The following is a 23,236-nucleotide window of genomic DNA, read 5'->3' as shown; positions in this document are numbered from 1 at the left end:
AATGAAGGAAAGCTTGCACTATTAAAAGCTGCCAGAGATAACTCACAGAACAACGATACCGCAGTCCTGCATACACAGAAATAGCTGCACCCAGGAATGCTTTATTCGTGCCTGACACAGATACAGGATGACAGACCAGATTTTGGCCAGGGCCATGCTCTGTGATCTGTCTGGCACATTCCATCCCAGAGAGGCCCCTCAGGAGAGCCATCGCAGCCAGGCTGAGGACCGACAATCTCCAGTCCCACGTGGTGGCCGCAAGTGCCTCCTGCCGCGAGCATCCCCCTTTCCTGAGCCACCTCCCACCAACACCCACTGGCGCTTCTCATGTTGTATGGCCTGAAGTTACTTTGAAAACTGGTTTTAGAAGCCTGGGATAATTAAGTGGCTCCAAAATACTGGCTCTGGGCAATGAAGTTTGCCTACACTCACCAGGAAAATGAAGAACATACGTCATACTAATGCCTCAAATTAGGAGCCACTAACTCCTACACGCTTTCATAAAATTAAACGAGTGAGGAGAAAAAAAATCATGTACCACAAACCATTTTCATTTTTACTTGATTTTGTTTCAAGGAAATGCTAGTAATGGCCCCACATAAATATTTATCAGACCACTCAAATCATAATAAATGAAGGTATCCTTCAACTTGCTTACACAATAACTGAAAACTATTTTAGAAGACGGCGACAAGATGCAAAGAGTCTGAAGCAATAAATTTACTCCCTTCTGCCAGACAGATACAACAGTGCAGGCAGGTCTGTGTTATTGTAAACTATATTATCTGGTGTTTCTAGTTTCCTTTATTAATTGTTCGAAGACATGATTAAGGTTTTCCAACACCGACTGGTTTCTTTTTAGACTCTAGCCATAGTTTGTCAGGAATTTCCACTTACGAGGTACCTTAAAAGGTATCAAAATAGAAGATACAACTGCTATCCTTGGCACTATAAATAAATCCGTAGAGTCTGTAATAATTTGCACTCCACCTCCATTTAATAGTATCTTTAAGATTTCAGCACCATGAAAGACAGGCTTGGCTCATTCATTTGAATTTCAGGGCTAAAAATCACCTAAAGATAACAAGTTAACAGGGTCATCTCCAGCTCCTGTTCTTATCAGTGGGCCTCTACGGGGGTGGAAACTAGTGCCAGCTAATGCCTGAATTTAAAGTCCCAATGAAAATCAGAGGACTCAGTCTCCTGAATAACCTCAGGAAATGAGGTTATTAAGTTTTGAAGGCATTGCTTAAGTCCATGCGTATGGGCTTTGCAAGAACATTAAAGATCCCCTAAGCATTTCATTAATACCACTGTTTTATCTCCGTGTTTAATTTCAGTGGGACTTAAGAAGATGTTTCAATGCTTTCCTGAGAAGCACAAAAAGACTTATTGCTTCCGTTTTCCCACCTGTGCAGTGGAGTTAGTCATTCCTCGCATCCCAGGGCACTGCCACACCAACTCCGATCAAGCCTATGGAAGGCCCTTGCAGCAGAAGGTGCTGAATGTGTCTAGTCTCTCTGCTCCTCTAGAACTCATTTTGTTCATTTGCTATTACTAGTACATCCACGGGTAGTGTAGGGGTAAATATAGAAACTCTTCAAGTGCCAGGCTGTTACATCAACTGTGCACAGAGTAGAAACACATGCCAGACTAAAAAGTGGAGCTTGAGTCAAAAATGCTGTTTAGCTGAACCACAAATCATTAAAAAATGAAAGACGTCAGCATTTAGGCTAGAACTGATCTCATCTAACTCAACCTTTTGAGAAGTCAGGAAGTCTCGCTAGTTGTCCAAGTCTCCAGAGCAGCCAGAAAAGAGGTACTGCTAGATGGCAATTAGTCACCCAAGGTAGGTGGTATCAAAAACCCATATGCATTTGATGGAGTCACCACCAGCTCCTGAGAACGCAAAAATACACCATTTTGCTGTGGTATCAGCACTGTGAGGGTGTACATACCAGAGCTGAGAAAATCCAGGATTTTATGAAGGCAGCAGAGGCCCTCTGGCAGAGACCATTTCCAGAAGACTAGTTACATCTACTAGAGCTATCACTGGGATGAAAACTCAGAGAACACTGTCATCCCACAAAAATCTTTAACAGATCTCTGCTCATTTTGTGTTGCAATAAGCTGGAAATACATTCTCTTCTAAGGAACTGCAATTAGCAACTGGCAAGGAGTATGAAGAAACACACCAGGCGGGAAGCGGTACTAGAGATGAAGAAATGGCTTGAGCCTCTCCATAGCCCCTGAGTCGCACAAGGGGAAGGTGACCACCTACTTCCGCAAGTAAGGGCAAAGCATCAGATCTTGATGACTTTCTGTAGATGGAAAAGAGGGTGGGATGCTCCTGTCCAGCACTGTATTCTCAGCAAATGAAAAATCATACAACATTAGCTGCACAACTCTCATCTCTCATACTCTTAAGAACCTTATTTCCAGTTCTTACTTTTAGAGGTAAATTTTTTGTGCAGGTTTCATATGGAAAGACAATTCCCAATAGGCTAAAAAACATCAAACCTGTAGAGAGGAGACTACACCTATTAATCTAGCATGTGAACCCGACAGCATATATTCTTGTTTACAGTTGGTTTACGGTTAACAGGGATGGGTGACATCTGACCCAAGCAAGGTTTTAGTGTAGACCTCTACCTCTGAGCTAGTCATACAAGGATCTTTCATACTTCAGAGAAAAATGCACATTTTTAGAGCATGATTCATCCAACTAATTTCATATTTTTACTTTAGAGTAAAATGAATTATGTTTGTCAATTGCCCATTTCTCTCTGTTGACTATGAGAAAAGCCTGCAGTGACCACAGTGGCTAGTTCTGATTGTAGATGACCATATCTCGTCATACAGATTACACCTCAGGAGTCCAAGAGAATGAAAGGGACACACACACACACAAAAGTGGTTATGAACAGGAGACAGAAGAAAAAAGAGAATCCATAAATGGCAAGATCACATTAAGTGTCTCTCAGTGCAGGGATCTTAAATGGCAAGCTTGTGATATTTATACCACCAGCCAATAAATAGGCCAACGAAGACAGAAAATCAGTGAGTTTGAACCCCACACCTAGGCTGGTGACAAACTCAATCTCCACTGAGGGAAGAATCCACAAATAAGAAAACCCATGCAAAATTTAGTCTGCCGGCTAAGGTACTAGTGGGAAACCAGGGATGGAGTTGGAGGAAGTCAGGAACTGCCGCCTTCTCCTTCAGGAGAGTTTTTATTGATTTACAAATTTGTACCAGCTCTGCGCCGTGGTATTGGAAAGTAAATCCACTGAAACAAATTTGGAAGTGATTAACAAGGCTGTGGGACCAAACACTTGTAAAATTTCACTTCATCAAATACTTCTAGCTGGCAAACACTTGCTATGCTTATGGTTACTACCACATATGAACTAGAGTATTTAACAGTAAACACTGTAACACAGCAATGATAACCCTCAAACCCGATTCTCTGCGACACAAGGCAAAGAGCATCACTGTGGGAAGGAAAACCCAGGCTCACCCCACGGCACATCTCTTACCAAACTGCAACAGCATCAGGATTAGCATGTATACCCTACATACAGAGATCCATACTGGCCAATACGGAGAAGACTCCCGAGCTCACTGACCACAAACCACTGTTCAGACCTGAACGGAGAAGAATCTGTTGTGGCACCCACAACTCCACCAAACATGACAAGGCAGGTCAAGTTTGGTGGAGTTAGAGGCACCTACAAGCACCTGTATACATCTATAGTGGTACAAGAACAAAGCGACCATGCCAACAAGCGTGCGGCAGCATGTTGTGGTGTGGATCCACCATGCAGACCAGCTCCTTCTTGGGTATCTCTGAACTGTTTCACCTCCTCAGTATCAACGTGCCTTGGGGAGCACAGGCACATCTCACTGAGCACACTGGGTGACACCATTAAGATGGAATATTGCAGAAGAATAAAAATAATGCACTCGAGCAGAATTTTGCTGAAAGCACAGGCTTGCTTGGAGTCCAGCCTGCTCGCATATCAGGATGAATTTGGCCCAGTTTACATCCTAATGATTATAATGGATACTGCAGTCTTCTTTTCATTAAGGCAGCAGCCAAAAATATTGATTTGCTGTACTTCGTGCTCCTGCTTACCTTCACAAATTTCAGGAGAGACGGTGCATAAGCCAATAGAGTTGGTCAGTTTAAAAGTGACAAATTAACTGCACTGAAAGTAAATAAACAGCTATCTCTTTGTAAATTAATTCAATATGTGACTTGAGCTCTTTTCCACAGCCAGAAAGCTGATTCATCATTCAGCAGCATTTAAGTTACCATCAGTTCAACAGCAGAGTATTAAGGTTGTGTCCTCTTTGACACAGCAGGTCAAATTCAGCACTCGGGTTACAACAGCTTGACTTGAAGTAATTTCTGAACCCTCAAACCCTGCTCTCCACATCCCCTGGCTGCAGTTACACACCCAAGTGTTCTCCAGGTTGGTTTCAAGCAGGCTTAAAGTGTATCTAACAGTTGGGGAAAACAGATAGAAAACGAATCCAAAAGAGTCTTTTGATATGCTGGATTATGAATTGTCTTCTGGAATGGTTTAGTGAAACACCACAGGTGACAGGGTTGGTTCATTTTCACAAAAATACTTGTGGAGAGATAGACAAGTATTTGCAGCTTGTACAGTTCTGGGGGCAGTTTGTGTGTTTTCCCCCTCCCCCCATTAGATTTCAACTCTGGAAAGAAACTAAGCAAGTTTAATGTGGAATATTGACTACAATTCCCATCCACATCAAAACATGATTTGTGCTTTACTGAGTGGGGGACCATAACTTACTACAGGCTATCACCCCTACTAGTTTAGGCACAGGGTAAAAACCCTTGTCAATTTATTAATGAGCAACACACACTAACTTGCTCTCCCTAACAATGCCTTTCATTTCAATAGATGTTGAATCCTGAGAGTTACAGACCAACACTGCAGCATTTGGACCAGCCTCACACAGAATCATAGAATCATAGAATCTTCATGGTTGGAAAGGACCTTTGAGATCATCGAGTCCAACCAGACAACCTACAATCTCTGGCACTAGAGCATGCCCTGAAGTGCCAAATCTAGGCATTACTTAAATACCTCTAGGGATGGTGACTCAACCACCTCCCTGGCCAGGCCGTTCCAGTGCCTGACCACTCTTTCAGTAAAGTAATTCTTCCTAATATCTAATCTAAACCTCCCCTGCTGCAGCTTCAGACCATTTCCTCTGGTCCTGTCATTATTCACCTGGGAGAAGAGCCCAACACCCACCTCTCTCCAACCTCCTTTCAGGGAGTTGTGGAGGGCAGTGAGGTCTCCCCTCAGCCTCCTCTTCTCCAAACTAAACATGCCCAGCTCCCTCAGCCTCTCCTCACATGACCTGGTCTCCAGACCCCTCCCCAGCCTGGTAGCTCTCCTCTGGACACGCTCCAGCACTTCAAGGTCCCTCTTGTACAGAGGGGCCCAGACCTGAACACAGTACTCGAGGTGAGGCCTCACCAGTGCCGAGTACAGAGGCATGATCGCTTCCCTGCTCCTGCTGGCCACGCTATTCCTGATACAAGCCAGAATGCTGTTGGCCTTCTTGGCCACCTGGGCACACTGCTGGCTCATGTTAAGCTGGCCGGCCACCAGCACCCCCAGGTCCTTTTCTGCCAGGCAGATTTCCAGCCACTCCTCCCCAAGCCTGTAGCACTGCTTGGGGTTGTTGTGACCGAAATGCAGGACCCGGCACTTGGCCTTATTAAACCTCATACAGTTGGCCTTGGCCCATCCATCCAGCCTGTCCAGGTCCCTCTGTAGAGCCTTCCTTCCCTCAAGCAGATCAACACTCCCACCTAGCTTGGTATCATCTGCGAACTTACTGAGGGTGCACTCAATCCCCTCATCCAGATCATCGATAAAGATATTAAACAAAACTGGCCTCAAAACTGAGCCCTGAGGGACACCACTGGTGACCAGCCGCCAAGAGGATTTCACCCCACTAATCACAACTCTCTGGGCACGGCCATCCAGCCAGTTTTTAGCCCAGCAAAGAGTACACTTGTCTATGTCACGATTCACCAGCTTCTCCAGGAGAACGCTGTGGGGGACGGTGTCAAAGGCCTTACCAAAGTCCAGATAGACAACGTCCACAGCCTTCCCCGCATCCAGCAGGCGGCTCACATGGTCATAGAAAGAGATCAGGTTGGTTAAGCAGGACCTCCCTTTCCTAAACCCATGCTGGCTGGCCCTGATTCCGTGGCTGCCCTGCACTTGCCGTGAGAGCTCACTCAAGATGATCCTCTCCATGATCTTCCCTGGTACTGAGGTCAGGCTGACAGGCCTCTAGTTCCCCGGATCGTCCTTCCGACCCTTCTTGTAGATGGGCGTCACATTAGCCACCCTCCAGACATCTGTTACCTGCCCTGTTGACCAGGATTGTTGATAAATGATGGAGAGAGGCTTGGTGAGCTCTCCTGCCAGCTCCCTGAGTACTCTTGGGTGAATCCCATCTGGCCCCATAGACTTATGTACGTCTCGGTGCAGAAGCAGATCATCGACTACTTCCTCCTGGATTATGGGTGGGTTGTTCTGCTCTCCATCCTTATCTTCCAGCTCAGGAGGCCGAACACCCTGGGGATAGCTGGTGTGACTATTGAAGATGGGGGCAAAGAAGGCATTCAGTATCTCAGCCTTCTCCTTGTCATTGGTTGCAACTTTCCCCCCTGCATCCAGTAAGGGATGGAGATTCTCCCTGGGTCTCTTTTTGTTGATGCATTTATAAAAGCTTTTTATTATTTTTATAAATAATCTGTTTAGCTGAAGTTCACATTACTCAATGAGAAGATAGGCCAAAATTTTCAAATGCAGAAGCTCAAAATTGAAATTCATATACAACTTCCTAAATAATGTTGCCTGAATGCCTTCAACTGCCATTAGCACTGTAAGATATGCGAGTTCTTAATGGTTCTGGAAATTAGAGTAGGCACCCTCTCAACTTCTGACACTCAAGTTGTTTGATGTTTCTGGACACAAGGTTTTGACTGTGTCATCTGCGCACAGCTGCAGTAGAGAGACTATAGCACAAATAGAATAAAAATATTTTTCACTGCTTATGCTCAGATGCAATCCACAGCATTTGTAATGTCGTCTGTTTTTCGTAATGCTCAGTTTAGAAAGTTGACATTTGATTAAACAGTTTGAATTTGCCAAAACATACATTTTAATCTTATGTTTTAATACCACATTCTCAATTAAAAGCTTTAGAAAAAGGCATACAAAGTCTGCTTAAACCACAGTAAACCCACAGACCTAACATATTTAATATAATTTCTGAAAATGTTGATGAATATTTTCTAATTTCCTCACTACTTCTAGTACCACAGCTACACCATTACTCCCAACAGCTATCAGACATTTAAACAGCCAGCTTGCTAAGTGTTTTACTAGGTAGCCCTTCATTCTTAGTATTTTCCACGTTTTCCGATAGGGTAGCGCAGTAGTGAAGTTCATAATCTTGAAAATCTTCACTCTCTTAATACAGTTTTCTAACATCGATGTTCATAATAGTACCACCACCAAGGGAAAGCCAGCACAGTTGGTTTACACTTAGCATCTTTCCCTGTATTTCTACCCTTACACAAGCGTGCCAACACCGACGAACACCATGCTACAAGAAAGCCTACTATACAGGGTGGTGTATCACTCCAGACCGCTAACTCCCATGCAGAATTACTCCCACCAACAATAAGAACAAGACCACAAATAGGTTTTAGGATGAAATAATTCTTGTTTCTTGCTCCTAATTTCCTTTCATTTGGTTTAACACCGCATTCAAGGTCATGGATGTTGTGACTCTGTGGAGGTGACCTGAGTAATTTGCAACGACCAACAGATAATACAGTGACTGGAAGCAAGTCATTCTGTAACTATCACTGCTTTCTAAATGGAGTCATCAAATAGCTGCTGAAAAGGAACGTGTATTATTTCACACCCACAGAGTGATGAATGTAACCAGGTAATTAGATCATGTCATTGCTGTGCCTGGAAAATCCTTATTTATAATTTTATCTTGCCTGTTAAGAACTGAACTTCTTGTTAAGGGTAGAAAATAATTACGCCTAAGCTTTGCTTCTGCAAAAGCCTCTATGGAAGGAAAAGGAAATTAGAAACAAAACTCACCAGTTTCTTCATCTATGCTGAATCTCCCCAGGCCGCTGCCATCCCTGATGGAATACTGGATCTCTCCATCCCTTCCAGAGTCCTCGTCTCGAGCAACAACTTGCAAAACACTTGTACCAATGCGTGAGTTTTCCTTTACAGATCCAATGACAGCAAAGTCAGGAAAATAGGGAGTATAGAGATTTTCATTAACATCCACCACTTCAACTTCCACAAAAGAAACCGAAGAGAGAGAAACCGGGCGCCCCTTGTCCTTTGCACGCACAGTCAGGTTGTAGAACTGCTGCTTCTCGTAATCAAGCTCTTTGTTCAGGCGGATGGCGCCGCTCGCTTTGTCTATCTCAAATCGCCCATTGTAATCATTCACCAGCGAGTAGCGGACTTGGCCTCCCAAGCCAAGATCTGGATCATGAGTTTCCAACCAAGCTATGACAGTACCCACTGGCAGGTCCTCAAGGACCTTCACGTTGTAGCTGGATGGTATAAAAGCTGGAGAGCAATCATTGACATCATCCAAAAAAACCTTCAGAGGCACAACGGAAAACTGCTGATGGCCACTCTCTGCTTTGTCCCTAGCCTCAATCTTCAGTGTATAGTTTGCTTTTGATTCCCGGTCTAGTTGATCAGCCACATACACCATTCCCGTGGAACTGTTGATGGCAAATTGCTGGGTGTCTGTCAGTACTGAGTAAGTCACTTCACCATTGGATCCTAGGTCTTTATCTCTGGCTTCTACTTGGATTATCTCTGTACCAAGACTTGTACTTTCTAAAATATTAACTGAGTAACTGTCCTGTAAAAAAACAGGCTTGTTATCATTTGCATCCTCCACAGTGACAGTCAACAGTCTCCATGCAGATTTCTGTGGATTACCTAAATCATAAATTGTAATGTTAAGGAGATAGAGCTCTGTTTTTTCACGGTCCAAGGGCATAAGAACATTAAGTACCCCCGTCTCCATGTCAATGTTGAAACAACTATCTACATTACCATCAGAAATTGTATAAACTACTCTCCCATTAAAGCCTGAGTCTGCATCATAGGCTTTTATCCTCAGGATGGTGGCACCAACTGGCAGATCCTCTGAAACCTTTGCATCAGTAGGGAAGGATTTGTCAAAATGTGGTGCCTGCCTGTTTACCGAATAAAAATCAAGAAAACCATCTTCCAAATTCAGCTTCACATTTGCTTTTGCCTTTTTGAGTAATTTTTCTGCTAGCCTTTGAGCAACTCTAGTTTCTCTACAGCTAAAGGTTTTTGAAGACACTTTCCCATGGACTACCGAAATATTAACAAACATAGCATCAGCAAAGTTCTCTCCATCAGTTGCTGTTATCTTAAGGCCAAAATTGCTGTTCTTTATGCCAGAATTAATTAGAGATTTTTTTAGTTGCAGGACACCAGAGTCAGGATTTAAATAAAAAATGCCGAGTTCATTTCCAGAGATTATTTTGTACTTCACAAGCTCTAACTCATCTATGTCTATTGCAGAAACAGCAGTGATGTGACCACCAACAGGAAAATCAGATGAAATCACTCCCTGACACGCCACTTTTTCAAAGAGGGGTTTGTTATCATTGACATTGCCTATGTATATGGTGACATTCACCTCGCTTTCATGGCGGTAGGGAGAACCCCAGTCGGAAGCTCTCACAATGAACCTGTAGCTTTCTGGTGAGGACTCAAAATCCAGTTCTTCAGATGTGCTGATGACACCTGTAAACTGGTTTATTATAAATGGTAGTGAGTTCAGACTGGCAATGCTGTATGTTATATAGCCATTTTCTCCCCTATCTTTATCAACTGCTGAAACTGCCAAAACGCTAGATCCCACAGGGACACTTTCATTGACGAAGGAGCTGTAGGAAAGCTGCTGGAACTCTGGAGTGTGATCGTTGGCATCTTCTAACCTGACAGTAACCTGTGCTTTCAAGTCATCACCTTTGTTTGTATATACTTCTAATTCATAGAGGTCCTTCTCAATGATTTTCAAAGGACGAGCAGTAGTAATAAGGCCTGTGTTGGGATTGATTTTAAAATACTCAGCTTCCTCACTTGGAGACAGTCTATATTCCACACCCTGTGGCTCAGGCATCAGCTTAACTACTGCAACCACCACACCAGGAGGTGAAAATTCACTGATCGAAACATCATATGCTTCCTTTTCAAAATTCATGGGGATACTTTCTTTCTTGGGACTAGCAATGTGGACCAGTTTGACAGCAGAAAATTTCTGAGGAGATCCTTTGTCCTTTGCTTGGAGAGTCAGGTTACAACCATACGGGAAGCTGTCCCAATCAATAGGCTTTCTTTCTCTGATTTTGTACTCATTCATCCATTTACCTTCTTTAGTCAGAAAGAACTGTTCTAGTGGATCTCCAGCAACAATAGAAACAGATTCGATTTCTCCATTGGCTCCTTCATCTAGGTCGTCAACGTTAACAACTGCATAGGTAGGCTCCTTGTCTGATGGGAAGGGAATATGGGTTACTACATTTATCGTTGGGGCATGTTCATTTATACGTTCAATGTGAACATAAAGCTTGGCAGTGCTGCTTACGCCATTGTTTCCATAAAGCTTCATCCCACGGTCCACAGCCAAAATCTCAAGATCGTATCTGTTTTTCTCGTCATAGTTTAACCGGCCACTTAAGGAGATGACACCACTTGTAGGATGAACTGAGAAGAGATCAACTTTGTTTTTAAAGTAATAATAAAATTCACCATTAGACCCAATATCCGCATCTGTTGCGGTCACCTGTGCAATGCTAGTCCTTAAAGGAGTGCTTTCTGCTATTGTGACAGAATACGTGGTTGGTGAAAACAAAGGTCTTAAGTCATTCATATCCAAAACCTGGATGTTCACTTTTGTCCATGCTTCCAAGTCCTCTCCTCTGACAGACCCTTTCACCATCAATAAATAGTTGTCCTGGATTTCTCTGTTCAATATAGCTGAATTCCCACCTTTAGTCCTTATTCTTAGGAAGCAAAAGTCAGCAATGATGACTTCCTCTGCTTTAAAAAAGCCCTCGTCATCGCCAGACACGATCCTGTACTTGATATCCCATGAAAGGTCAGCCAACGTAATGCCCATCCTCGTTTGACTGTTGACATAGGTCCTGGCTGCCGAATTCTCATACACTGTAGCATTGTAAGTGGAATGTGTAAAGTGAAAGCCAAGCGGGGTGGTCCCGTGAGCTACCTGGCAAATGGAGGCCAGGAGCTTGACAATCAGAAGGGCAAGGCATGACGAAGGTAGCCGTGAGCCTGACCAGCGGCCCATATTCACCTCCATCACATCATTCTTTCACCCTGTGACAGAAAAAGAAAACAGGAAATAGTTGATCAAGAGATAAAAACTGTACTGTGAAGTGCCATGTCAAAATTACTTCTTAAATTTCTAATTAAAAATAAAATATATTCAATAACTAGTCACTGCATATTTAACAAAACAGAAAGGGAGAACACTACACACACACAAAAGCACCAGTTTGGGATTATATTTTAACATGTGTGTGTGTAATATGTACGCGTGCGCACATACATGCACATAATACATAAATATACATAAGCATGTAGACACACTTTTTTCACATAAAAACCTTTTTAGACCCTACCACATCTATACACACATGCACACAGTTCAGAATAATAATCACAATCAAAAACATTAAAAACAAACACAAACATTTGAATAAGTTTATGTAAGAGGATGAACCACACACAGAAATTATTTACCAGTCACTCCAACTAAGCCTAAACTTGTTTGTTTTCAGAGCACATTGGACAATGCATTATTAGTCCCAACGTTTGGAAAGGAAACAGTATTTTCATTATGTGTGTAGCACTGTGAGAGTCAAATGTTATCAGTCTTTTTAAGGACAGTTAAGAAAGATAACATGATTGATGAAATTTTAGACACCAAGAACAAATAGTACACAAAAGTCAATACCCAGATACTACCTTAATTACACATATCTTCCAAAAAATCAAAATTAAGGAAGAATTATAGCTAATTAAATTCAATTGCATACCCACTTACATATGCACACAAATACCCAGCTACTGAGAAAAGAAAAAATACAATGAAGGAAATAAAACTGCTCCAATAAAGCTTCCAAGAGAAGACTCAGGGTATGAAACAGCACGGCTGAGAGCCCATAGGACTTAACTCTACCTTTGCATCTGTACCGCAATGCACCTGTAATTATGGTCACCAATTTTCACCAAACACACTGGATAACATACATTAAATGAGGCCACAGATGAACACTTTTTCATGTATGTCCAATAAATGCTCCATTCACTGGTTACTACTGCCATCCCAACCTAAGAAAGGTGAAGACCCCCTCTACTGCCTGTCCTGCTGCCAATGAGCCACCCTGACCAACAAGAGCATAAACGCATCCTTGCTCAGATGGAGTAAATTCCAGCTTATGCCACATTTCACTTTGGCAACCCCAAGCAGAATTTGGCTACCAATAAGGCACACGACTCCATCACTGGCTGTTTCAATCCAGTCTGTCCCACTCCAGCCACCTCAAAGCAGTGAGGGCCCTTCCATTGATTTCAAAAGGCTCATTACAAATGGAAGTATTCAAATGGAATTAATAATCGGCTATTTGGGGAAGATTTGGAGTTCCTCCATACCATCCTGTTGTGGAATAGCCCCAGTGCCTCGCTTCAGGGATCTGAATTGGGAGGTTAAATGGAGACAGGGTGAGCGGAGACACTGGCTGAAGGTTGCCGGAGGGCGCTGCAGAAGCTGGGAGCCAGGTCCTGCTATTGCTTCCCACTGAAGGAAGAGGAAAGGAGCCTGAGGAAGCCAGGCAGGGCCTTAACAGTGAGGCAGTGTGAATAAGCTTCTTTGTTACAGAGTACATTTGCTGCTGCTCATGAAAATCGTAAAAATCAATTTTAAAAGGCAATTATTGAAAGACCCACTGCACACATACATTGTTCCCATTGTCATTTAAAAACTGCTTGAAAACGCAGTTCTCTCCAAGCAAGAATATACAGTGGAAAAGGACAGGAAAAGTTGTCGATAATGACAGGGGTTAATTTAAATTTCCAACATGATTTCAACATCCCCTAGGAGATTTATAAATTATATGCAAGTTTTGGAATATGAATTCATGTTAGTTATCACTTCCAATATAACTGAATGACTATTGCACTTTTAAGTACTAACGACAATCAATTTATTGCACTGATGTTATAATGTTCACACAAAACACTTAACTTCCTGATCCCACACTCTATATCCCATTGCTTAACACATTAATCAATTTGATCAACTCTCCCAAGTGTTTGTCAAGGCACTCGTCCTTCTATACACTTATTTTCACATGCAGTTCTCTCCCCGCTTTGTTTCCTTCTTATTTTCTTTTCTATTATACCAACAACAACAAAAAAGGAAATTCTTTAAAAAGAAAATAAAAATGTGAGATTGTATCACCTCCTAGACCTGCATTCCCAAGTAACAGGCAAATCCCCACAGAACCACATGTGGCATTTCCTTTTCTGAATACCCCCATTCAGTTGTTGTGCATGTATCATATGAGTCCTACGATTAACATCTCATCCTAGACAGTTTATACATCAAACATACACAATTCTCCAATATGCTTCATTTCAGTGAGGGAGCAGGTCTCCCCGTGCTCTCCCCAAGCTCAGGTTGATCCCCAGGAGACCCAGGATGGAATTTTTCTACTTCAGCTAGGAAAGATTTTTTTTTATCATTGTTGTTGCCATTTCACTCAGCTAAAAGATCAGAGCAGTGGCACTTTATTTTTCAGCACAGCAAACATTCATCAACTTAATCCACCAGTGTGAAAATACCAAAGAAGTCCCTTATTTTCATGGGGCTTTATACGATCACTTTGAGTACCGCCACTAAAAGCTGCTGCTTCAGCCTAGCGTGGGAGATGATGCTCTCAAGTAGAAAATACAACCAATATACAGTATGCTGCCAAGGAAAAGCCAGCCAAGGGGAATGAGAAATTTTAATGAGACCCAACTCATAACAAAATGAAGGGCTGTGCCTCTTCTGTGATGTCGCATTATTAAAATACTAAACAGACAAATCACTGTGTTGCTGCCTTTCACCAAGAGCACTTCAGCATCCTCCCTCGATACTGCAATACCAGCCTCTCCTCACTGCTAAAAGAAAGTGAATTTTTGCTGGCTTACGATGGAGACTGATGTTATGTTTCATATGAGCACCCCAATTTTATTTCAGTGCAGCTCAGCAGCTTCCCAGAAATAGGTCTCTTTGGATTAATGAAATTAATCATATTATACCATTTACATCTCATTTGATCTCCCCTGGACAACCGGGGAGGTCCCAGCTGACTGGAGGTTAGCAAATGTGACACCCATCCACAAGAAGGGCCGGAAGGAGGATCTGGGGAACTACAGGCCAGTCAGTCTGACCTCGGTGCCTGGGAAGGTCATGGAACAGATCCTCCTCAGTGCCATCACACGGCACATGCAGGAGAACAGGGTGATCAGGCCCAGTCAGCATGGGTTTGTGAAGGGCAGGTCATGCCTATCAAACCTAATATCCTTCTATGATAAGGTGACCCACTTAGTGGATGAGGGAAAAGCTGTGGATGTTATCTACTTGGATTTTTGCAAAGCTTTTGACACTGTTTCCCACAGCATTCTCCTGGAGAAACTGGCTGCTCATGGCCTGGACAGGTGTACTCTTTGCTGGGTAAAGGTTTAGATTAGATATTAGGAGACATTTTTTCACTGAAAGGGTTATTAAACATTGGAATAGGCTGCCCAGGGAGGTGGTGGATTCACCATCCCTGGAGGTGTTTAAAAAAAGGGTAGATGGGGCACTGAGGGACATGGTTTAGAAGTGGCTCTTGTCAGGGTAGGCTAAAGGTTGGACTCGATGATCTTAAAGGTCCCTTCCAACCTCAACAATTCTATGATTCTATGATAGTCTAGTTTCTCCTGTCCACACCAGAGTTTAGCCTGAGATGGCTTCTCTTCATCATTCATGGCCATCAACATCAGGTTTCCAGGTCCCCCATAACCAGAAATCAGTTTTCCTGAGAAATTCATTGCTACAAGCAAAAATGATTTAAAACTTTACTTTCAGGTTAGCCATAGCCAAGGTTACAGGCTCTGCCATGGCAGACAGGCATCAAAGTAGATATTTACAAAGCTATGTGATTAGGAGAACCTAATGAAAAAGCTGTGTATATCCCAGGCAATATAACATGACAACCCTACGCTCCCATTCCATTTATCTATTTATTTTTACAGAAAGCCAGGGATAAGACCTAATCTCAAACACGCTGCTGTAAATCCAGTCATGTCAATAGCCTACAAAGTTTTAGTGGTTCAGTGCAATCAGGATCAGTCCTGAAACACTAAATTCCACCTAGAAACAACATATATATGTGTGTGTGTGTGTCTGTGAATGCATGTTTTAGGTATGTATACATATGTATACACAAATGCACAGTTTGTGTATTTTTAGGTATAATTTCAGGGTTGGCACTGGAAAAATTGGACCTTCACATCAGGCAGCACTTTCAGAGTTTGATTTCATTTCAGATGTGGTATGCAGAGTTGTAACAAGCTCCTCATTGAAGTTATTCATCTATCCATATATTTATATGGCCATCATCATTATATTATTTGAAAGTCCCAAAGGATGAGCTATTAAACAGCCACTTGGGCTACCCAAGAATGTTTTATTCATTTACTGAATTCCTTTCTTCTGGGATATTTGTTTTTAAGAGCTCATAATACATACATACTCAACGTACAGGAAATGTAATGCGATAGGTTACAGAAACAAAGTACAAAGCAACCCACCATAAATAAGAGACATTTCTTTAAAGGCACTTCTTGTCAAAAAAAGGTTATGGTTTCAAGCGACGAGAAAGGTTGTAATTACTTGTGCTTGATTTTGAAATGTTTAAGCAAGAGCTACCCCAAAAAAAAATTCCCCTGGTATTGCTTAATATTGTTAGTCTGAAGAAAAGAAACAGTTCTAGAGCGAGGCGAAAAGAAAAAACCTCCTTCTAATGACCCAAGGAGGTGACAAGATAACACAAAGTAGGAGTCCAGCATCTTTCCACTCTAGCTCACATTACATCCTTTAGTCTTGAAGTGGGAAGGAAAGAATGGAGGAACAGAATGGTGTGTCTTGGTTTTTAATACTCTTTAAAAGAAACTTGAACATCATGGAGAAATCTATAATTTCACACTCAGTTCTCCTCTCAGTCACTTTCCCTCTCTCCTTGAACAAAGATTAACTACGTGACCCAAACCTTGTAGAGTAGCTGCAGGGACCTGTAGGTGGCTGGTGCTCCTTAGAGGAATTGCGAGAGGTATGAGCGTCATTCCTTTTTCTCATCTTGGCTCTGGCAACCTCCAGTCTGGGCTGCATCCAAGCATAACACCCCACCAGACCGAGAAGGAAGACTCAAGTCCCAGGAACTGCCAGGATTCCTGCACACCAAATCATGGCTCTAATTCAATGCGCAGATATGAAACAAGTGCTGTGTGATTTTTTTGTTTGATTCTCTCTCCCAAGGCTAATTCTTCTAATCCCAAAGATCTCCATATCATAAAATACTTGAAAAAGAAAATAATGCGTATACCTCTTGGGTGAACTCTGAAAATATTAAATGAGTGCCAAAAGGACTTTTAGAGAATATAAGGAATATCGCAGGTAAACGTCTTCAGCAGGCAGAATGAATAAGCTTTTAGCAGGCCACAATAGGGAAAAGAAAAGAGTATTTTTCTCCCTCCCTACTTATTATCCAAGCCCAATTACACTCTACAAGATAAGGATTTTTCCTTAAATTAACTTAAGCAATGTGACTAGCTAATACAATGCAACTTTTTAAGACTCTCTACAGGTCCTTTGAAAGAGAAGAGAGAAGAAACCAATTTGTGCTTCAACTTCCGTCTTCACCACAAGGACCCAGAGAAGCTCTTACCTGTAGGGTCCTCTGGGCTGGGAGGAGGAAAAACAGTTTCTCAACTTGAGATGACAAGTTTCTGAGAGTCAAGGTATTTATGCACCTGTGTGCATGGGGAAAAGGGACAAAAAACCTTGGCTTAAGGGTTTTCACCTTGATTTATATTTCTCCTGGAGAAGCTGGGAAAGGCAGGGCACCTCCTCACACAGGACAGGTGTGAACGGGACTTCATGGTATCGAAAAATACTACATTTTGGAATTACTCCTCTTTTCTCAGGAGAGTTGTCACAATTCTTTTTCAAAGGGTAGCTGTTTAAATTCTACTAAATAAGCAGCTTTACAGCAAAAAGTTATATTTTAAAATATAAAGGTCTTTTTTAGGAGGCAGAAGAACATTAACTTCACACACACATGAAATCTAAATAGTATGTAGTGAAGCGATGCACCTGCAGCAGGAACAGAAGCTCTTGATTTTCTTAGAAGTGTCCTCAGTTTTACAAGTAAATCCTTCCTTTCACCCAAACAACATCAACGTTGGCAGTAGTCTATCTGTTGTTCTGGTCTAATCATCACAACACCAACCCTACAAGCCTGTCACACAGGCAAACCCATGCACTTGAACAGAGCCTCTGATTCTCAATGCTGTTTTCTATCACCACCAGCAATCTGCCTACACAAAAACTTCTGCATGACCAGGCCAGAAGGACCTGCAAAAAGGGCATAATGAAGATTAAAAAACTTTCTTGATTGGTTTTTAGTTGTTACTTATTGACGGCTTACATCAAGCTGCATCAGTGATAGGAAAAGCTGTTTTTCACAATCTGCTGTCGATATTTCAACAAAGAGGTGGGAGCCCGTGTATGTCAGTGCCCTCTCCTGGAAGGAGCCTCTTCCATAGCGCAGAACTATGGAAAACTCTTCCAAACTCATGGAAATTGATATTTAAGTCATATGGAAGATATTGATCTAGCAGTTTAAAGACCAAGGCACGAGCCTACCAGCAAACCTCTGGCACACACTAGACACAGCCCCATGGATGTTATACTCTCCCCTCATTACACAGGCAGTATCACTAGCATGTTGTCAAATAAAAACAGGGAGAAAAAGCACATTTAAACAGCACTTCCTCTAGCCAGACATCTTCCTTGAGCTGTACTCCACAATAATTTTACCCAGCTAGGAAAGGCTAACAATTTACTGTCCAGGAAAAGAAATCAGAATATAGAATAAGAATTTAGACTTTGTGGCATACAGAAATGAATTTAAAATGTGCATTCAACTGTAGGCAGGAGGGAAAAAAACCTGACTGACACCGACAGATTTACAAGAGGGGATATATTCATGGGGCTACCTGCTCCCCGATGAGCACAAAGATATGATTTTCCATATATATGATTATATCATGATGTGTTTATCCCAAAAAAGAGAAGATGAAGACAAAATGACCATTTCTGCAGAGTAAGCCCTTGCAAGAGACAGCACTATAAATCCTAACCTTCCTTAGAGCTGCAAATCCTCCTGCTGCCTGCATATAATTTCACACGGGAGAAAGGCTGCTCAGCGTGGAGCAAGTGTAATTCCAGGCCGTCCCTAGGAAGTGAAGATTTAGCCACCCAGCCGTATGTTATGCATAACTTTATTTTGCTGGCAGGTGCTGGGGATTTTTCCATACAACACCAATTTTTGCCAAGTATCAGTTCATCAGCAAATCCTTCCACTCGCAAACAGGAGCCAGGCGTCATTTGTCTTCCCAGGAAGCGGGTGCAAAGGGACTGTTGGACTCTCCCTTCCCCCTCAAGGATGAAACGTGTCTTGGGGAAATCACGGGGGGCGGGGAGAAGAGAGGAGGAATAATTTGCCGCCATGCGAGATCTGTCAAAAGGGAATTCCTGGGAGCCACCTTACAAGGGATTTGAGCTTGTCCCTTGGTGGTCTGCCCCGCGGGAAACAAAGACTGATATCCAGTTTTCATGCTTTGTGTATTTCCAATCCCCCCAGGCTCCTGCTTCTTAATCACTGTAAAACAGGGAAGCTTTGGGGCAGTTTCAAAATGAGCCAGTTATTTTCATGGGCGCTACATGCCTCCTTATGAAATACACTCAAGGATACTATTTCTTGCTTATTTGGCGCTTTTTTTTTCCCCCCTTAAGTTTATCTCATAAATCTACTGTGACCCCTATCCAAGGAGCCCTGATTTGAAAGCTCTTTCTAGGTACAATGTCACTGTAAAAAATCCAGGACTGCTGCGTCCCACTGCTGTCACTGCTGGCCTTTCCCCAGCTCTCCCTTCACCACACATTAACGGGGATCCCCCTCCCCAAACAGCCAGTTCTTTACCGAGCTGCACCCCTGAACAGCAGGGGTAAGGGCTCTGCTCACACACCTGGAGGGATGCTGAGGACCAGCAGGCAGGATCACACCCTGCCACGCAGCACCTCCCAGCTGCATACATTGGGACTTCATTACCATAATGCAAGTTATAAATACAACCGAGACCAGAGAGTTTTCCACAAAACCCTACAGCAATCTGATCTCAACTTTTTACAATGCCTGGTGAAACGCAGCAATGGAATAAGCACTACGAGAGCCGCGGCGCAGCACTGATGCAAATGTGGTGTCCCTGCAGATGAAAAACCATCTTCCAGCTTTCCCACACCAGGCTCAGTTTCCACTCTAACAGACCCTATTCCAGAGTAGTTTTTCTGCAAACCCATTCCCACTAGTCCCAGGCGCCGTCGGCCGGTACTGCTGGTCTGCTCTGTGTTCGGGATACTGCACATACTCCTTCTGACAGCTTGCACAGGCTTGTATAAACTATTTGGATATAGTTTATAGTAAGAGAGAAGTCTATGAGATTTACAACTACTGTTTCCAGGGCCATAATAGGTATGTAGGTGTAAGGACTGGGGTAAGCTGCTACTCTCAGAGGAAAAAAATACTATCTATCTTCCTCAGATGCTCTGTGTGTGGAGGTAGGGCAGCTCAAACGGTCCAGACCTTTATATATGGGCAAAAGGAGGGTGGTTGAAAAAGAAATGAGCGTACAAAAGCCCCATATAAAAAATTCAATATAAAATGAAGACCATGGGAAAAGACTGTTGGGTTGGACAAGGTGATCTTTAAAGGCGCCTTCCAACGCAAACCATTCCACAATTCCATGATTATAAGATTCCAAGTCAAAGTAATGACAGTCCTGTAAGGATTTTACAAAGGGACTGTGGGATAAATTTCACTTCACACTAGACCTTGGGATAAGTGCAACTCCAGGTTTGTCCCCAAATGATATTCTGAGTGACAGAGAGGTGGTCTCAGCAGGATTGCTCCCTGCAGCAGCTGAAAAGACAGGGGTGGACCGAGTCAAGAGGAATAAGAAGGGACAGCCAGGGGACAGATGAGCAGAGACAGAGCGCGGGACCTGGTGGGTGAGATGAGCCTTGAGGGCTGGCGAGTAGCACCGAGGGACATGTGCCCCTAACCAGCACAGTGCCATTTACCACCCACAGAGGCAGAGGCATTTTCTTGCCCACAGCATGCCAGGCTCATTCTCCAGAAGGTTGCCGATCCTCTGGTTTCTACCATAAAATAACGGTGTTTGGTCCATGCAGGGGCAACACTCAAAGTGACCTGAGAAAATGGAATTGCCTGAGCAATCCAGGAAGAAGTCTCAGAGGAAGACATGTGGATGCATCCAGGTGCCATTAAGAGAAAAAAAACCAAACACAAATAAACAGAACAACCACTTGAGAAATACCTAAATCTTATGATTCTGAAGGAAAAAAAAAAAAAAAAAGTCTCTCTTGAGGCTAGGAACTGGATTATTGGTTTTGCAATGCTATTTCTCTTTGAGATGGCTGTGACACATAGCAATAGTGAGAGATCATGCTTGAAGTGCAAGGAGCAAATATTTTGATTGAGATGCTCAACAAGTTTGAGATTTGAGAATGAAACTTAGACTTAGCAGTGCTCGTTTTTCTTCCAATAGGGCAAGAATCTGCAGGGCGCTGGCACCTGCCGCTGTGCCGCAGACGTTAACACAGAGCAACTTCTGCTTATGGAGCAACCTGCTCGAGTTGTCTATAACCAACTTGAGATGGTCTGACTTCCAGGCATGGCAGAGCAACCACCTTTCTGAAAGACAACTCCTAAAACCTGTCTCCCACTGGCCCCCTGATGAAGTAGTCTCTGAAAATCTGGACCTACTCTAAGCCCACAAAAACCAAAGAAAAACAATCATCAATGAATATAGTTTCTTCTTTCTAAATCCTCCTGTGAAAAAATTCAGAAAAGTTGCAGTTTGTTCAAACAGGCAACATGTAGAGAAGCGTCTATTGCCATCACTTTTTCAAATTATATACAGCTTAGGCCATGGAAATTGCTTAACCTGCCTAAGTAAGAAGCAATGCATGGATGCATCAGGTCAAACACATCCCACTTTCTCTCAGATAAGTGGAATCCACACTGCAGAAATCACGTGGGAAATAGAAAAGGAGAGTCATCCTTAAGCCAAACAAATTTACGAGGGAAACCCAGAAATTTCCTTTCCAGCCCATGTGCTAAGGCCAAAGCACTGCAAGGAAGAAAGCTTTCCATCAAAGCTGGCCTGGGACCACTCGCCGCGTGAGAAATACCTGAATCCATACAAGCTGCTAAATCCAATTACTTTGCATGGGATATTATAACATCCTAATTCCAGCGCACACAAGGGAGCGCTGGTGGTGCTCAGACAGAGAGATCTGCCTTGGCTGCACAGAAGAACCCCTGCACCTCCAGTCCCACCTCCACCAGGCACTCACACCCCAGCGAGCAGCCACCAAGGGAAAGGCACAGTACTGAAAGTCTTCTGCATGCTGAAACTTCCACCGCATTCAAACGAGTTACCCATACTGAAACCACCACCCTTCTGCCCCCCTCCAATGGTCGGCTCATGCATAGTTATTTGAGACGATAACCACTTTTTAGCTAACCAAAGATCAACTCAAACCACTGCGGTTTCGGCTTTCCAACTCGCCCAGTTCAGTCACCGCAGCGGGGAGTCCCTCAAAGCCTTGTTGCGTGTTTGGAAAGGTCCAACTTTGCAGGCACAGCCCAATTAAAACCTCCACAGAGCAGAGATCACTATTTAAAGCTGAACTGTTCGCTTTTGTTTATTTATAGCAAAACCATTAATTGCTAATTACATATTTGTTTGCTGGAAAACCAACGCTCCAAAATAAACATTAAGTTTAAAGACCATTCCCAGAACGCTGAACGGTATCAGGAACTGCGCTCAAAATGTAAATCAGAAACATCAAAACACATCAGGATTTCAACTGGAGGAACAAACAACCCATTATTTCGGTGCCAGAAGAGAGGTTACCCATAAGCCGTCAGTTAGCCGCACAGTCATCTACCGTCCAGCAGTTATTTATGTCCTGGAGAATGACAGACACCACTGCACAGTATCTGTTGAAAATATCTTCATGGCAATCAGCATATGCTAGATTAAATGAGGTATTTCTTAACACAGAGTTTCGATAATCACCTTGGAAAAGTGCCTTTTAAATATCTGGCATTAGATGCAGAACCTCAGAAAGAGGAGCCATTTATGATCCAGTTTCATATGTCAAAATCATGCAAAATAAAAAAAAAAAAAATATATCTTTTGTTTAGCCCTTGGGAGAATCATGCGGTTCCCTCAAATATCTGCAGCAGTCCTGGATGGAAAACTAGGGAAAACAGCCTTACAGAGCTACGATCTGCACTTTCTCCATGAAAGGCATTTTAAACAAGCACAGCAGCCCGGGCTGCATGGAAAGCCTCACCACCAGCCACACTGGGAAGCAGAAACTATTCCACAGCCGACTGCTATCTACCCCCTGAAATCCTTATGGAAACAGGACTTCCCTCAAGCACCCAGATCCACTGGCTTGTCAGAAAAGCTTCGACTGCAAAGCGCCTACACCTGCCCTGACAGCGCTCCCCTCGAGCTCCCTGATTTTCATGCTTGTTTGAACAGCAGGTAAGCGCACACACTCAGCCCACGTCCAGATGAGAAAACAGGCACAAACAGCTTAAGCCCCTTGTTCCAGACCACAAAGGAGACCCCCCACATACTCC

General features: G+C 43.1%; 1 protein-coding gene across 8 annotated transcripts in view; it reads right to left on the bottom strand.

Annotated features, from left to right (window-relative positions):
* The window catches only part of FAT3 (FAT atypical cadherin 3), a 425,569-nt gene that overhangs the window by 322,618 nt on the left and 79,715 nt on the right, over positions 1-23,236 (bottom strand). For all 8 annotated transcript variants that reach the window (XR_010070308.1, XM_063329048.1, XM_063329074.1 and 5 more), the window contains exon 2: positions 8,187-11,498. Coding sequence is in view for 7 of the 8 variants with exons in the window: in XM_063329048.1 (XP_063185118.1) it covers positions 8,187-11,481 (3,295 nt within the window). In the remaining variant the exon portion in view is untranslated. The remainder of the gene's footprint in view (positions 1-8,186; positions 11,499-23,236) is intronic.

Source organism: Chroicocephalus ridibundus, chromosome 1, assembly GCF_963924245.1.
Source record: "Chroicocephalus ridibundus chromosome 1, bChrRid1.1, whole genome shotgun sequence".
Lineage (NCBI taxonomy): Eukaryota > Metazoa > Chordata > Aves > Charadriiformes > Laridae > Chroicocephalus > Chroicocephalus ridibundus.
The sequence above is the reverse complement of the archived record's forward strand: the minus strand, read 5'-3'. Positions and strand labels throughout refer to the sequence as shown.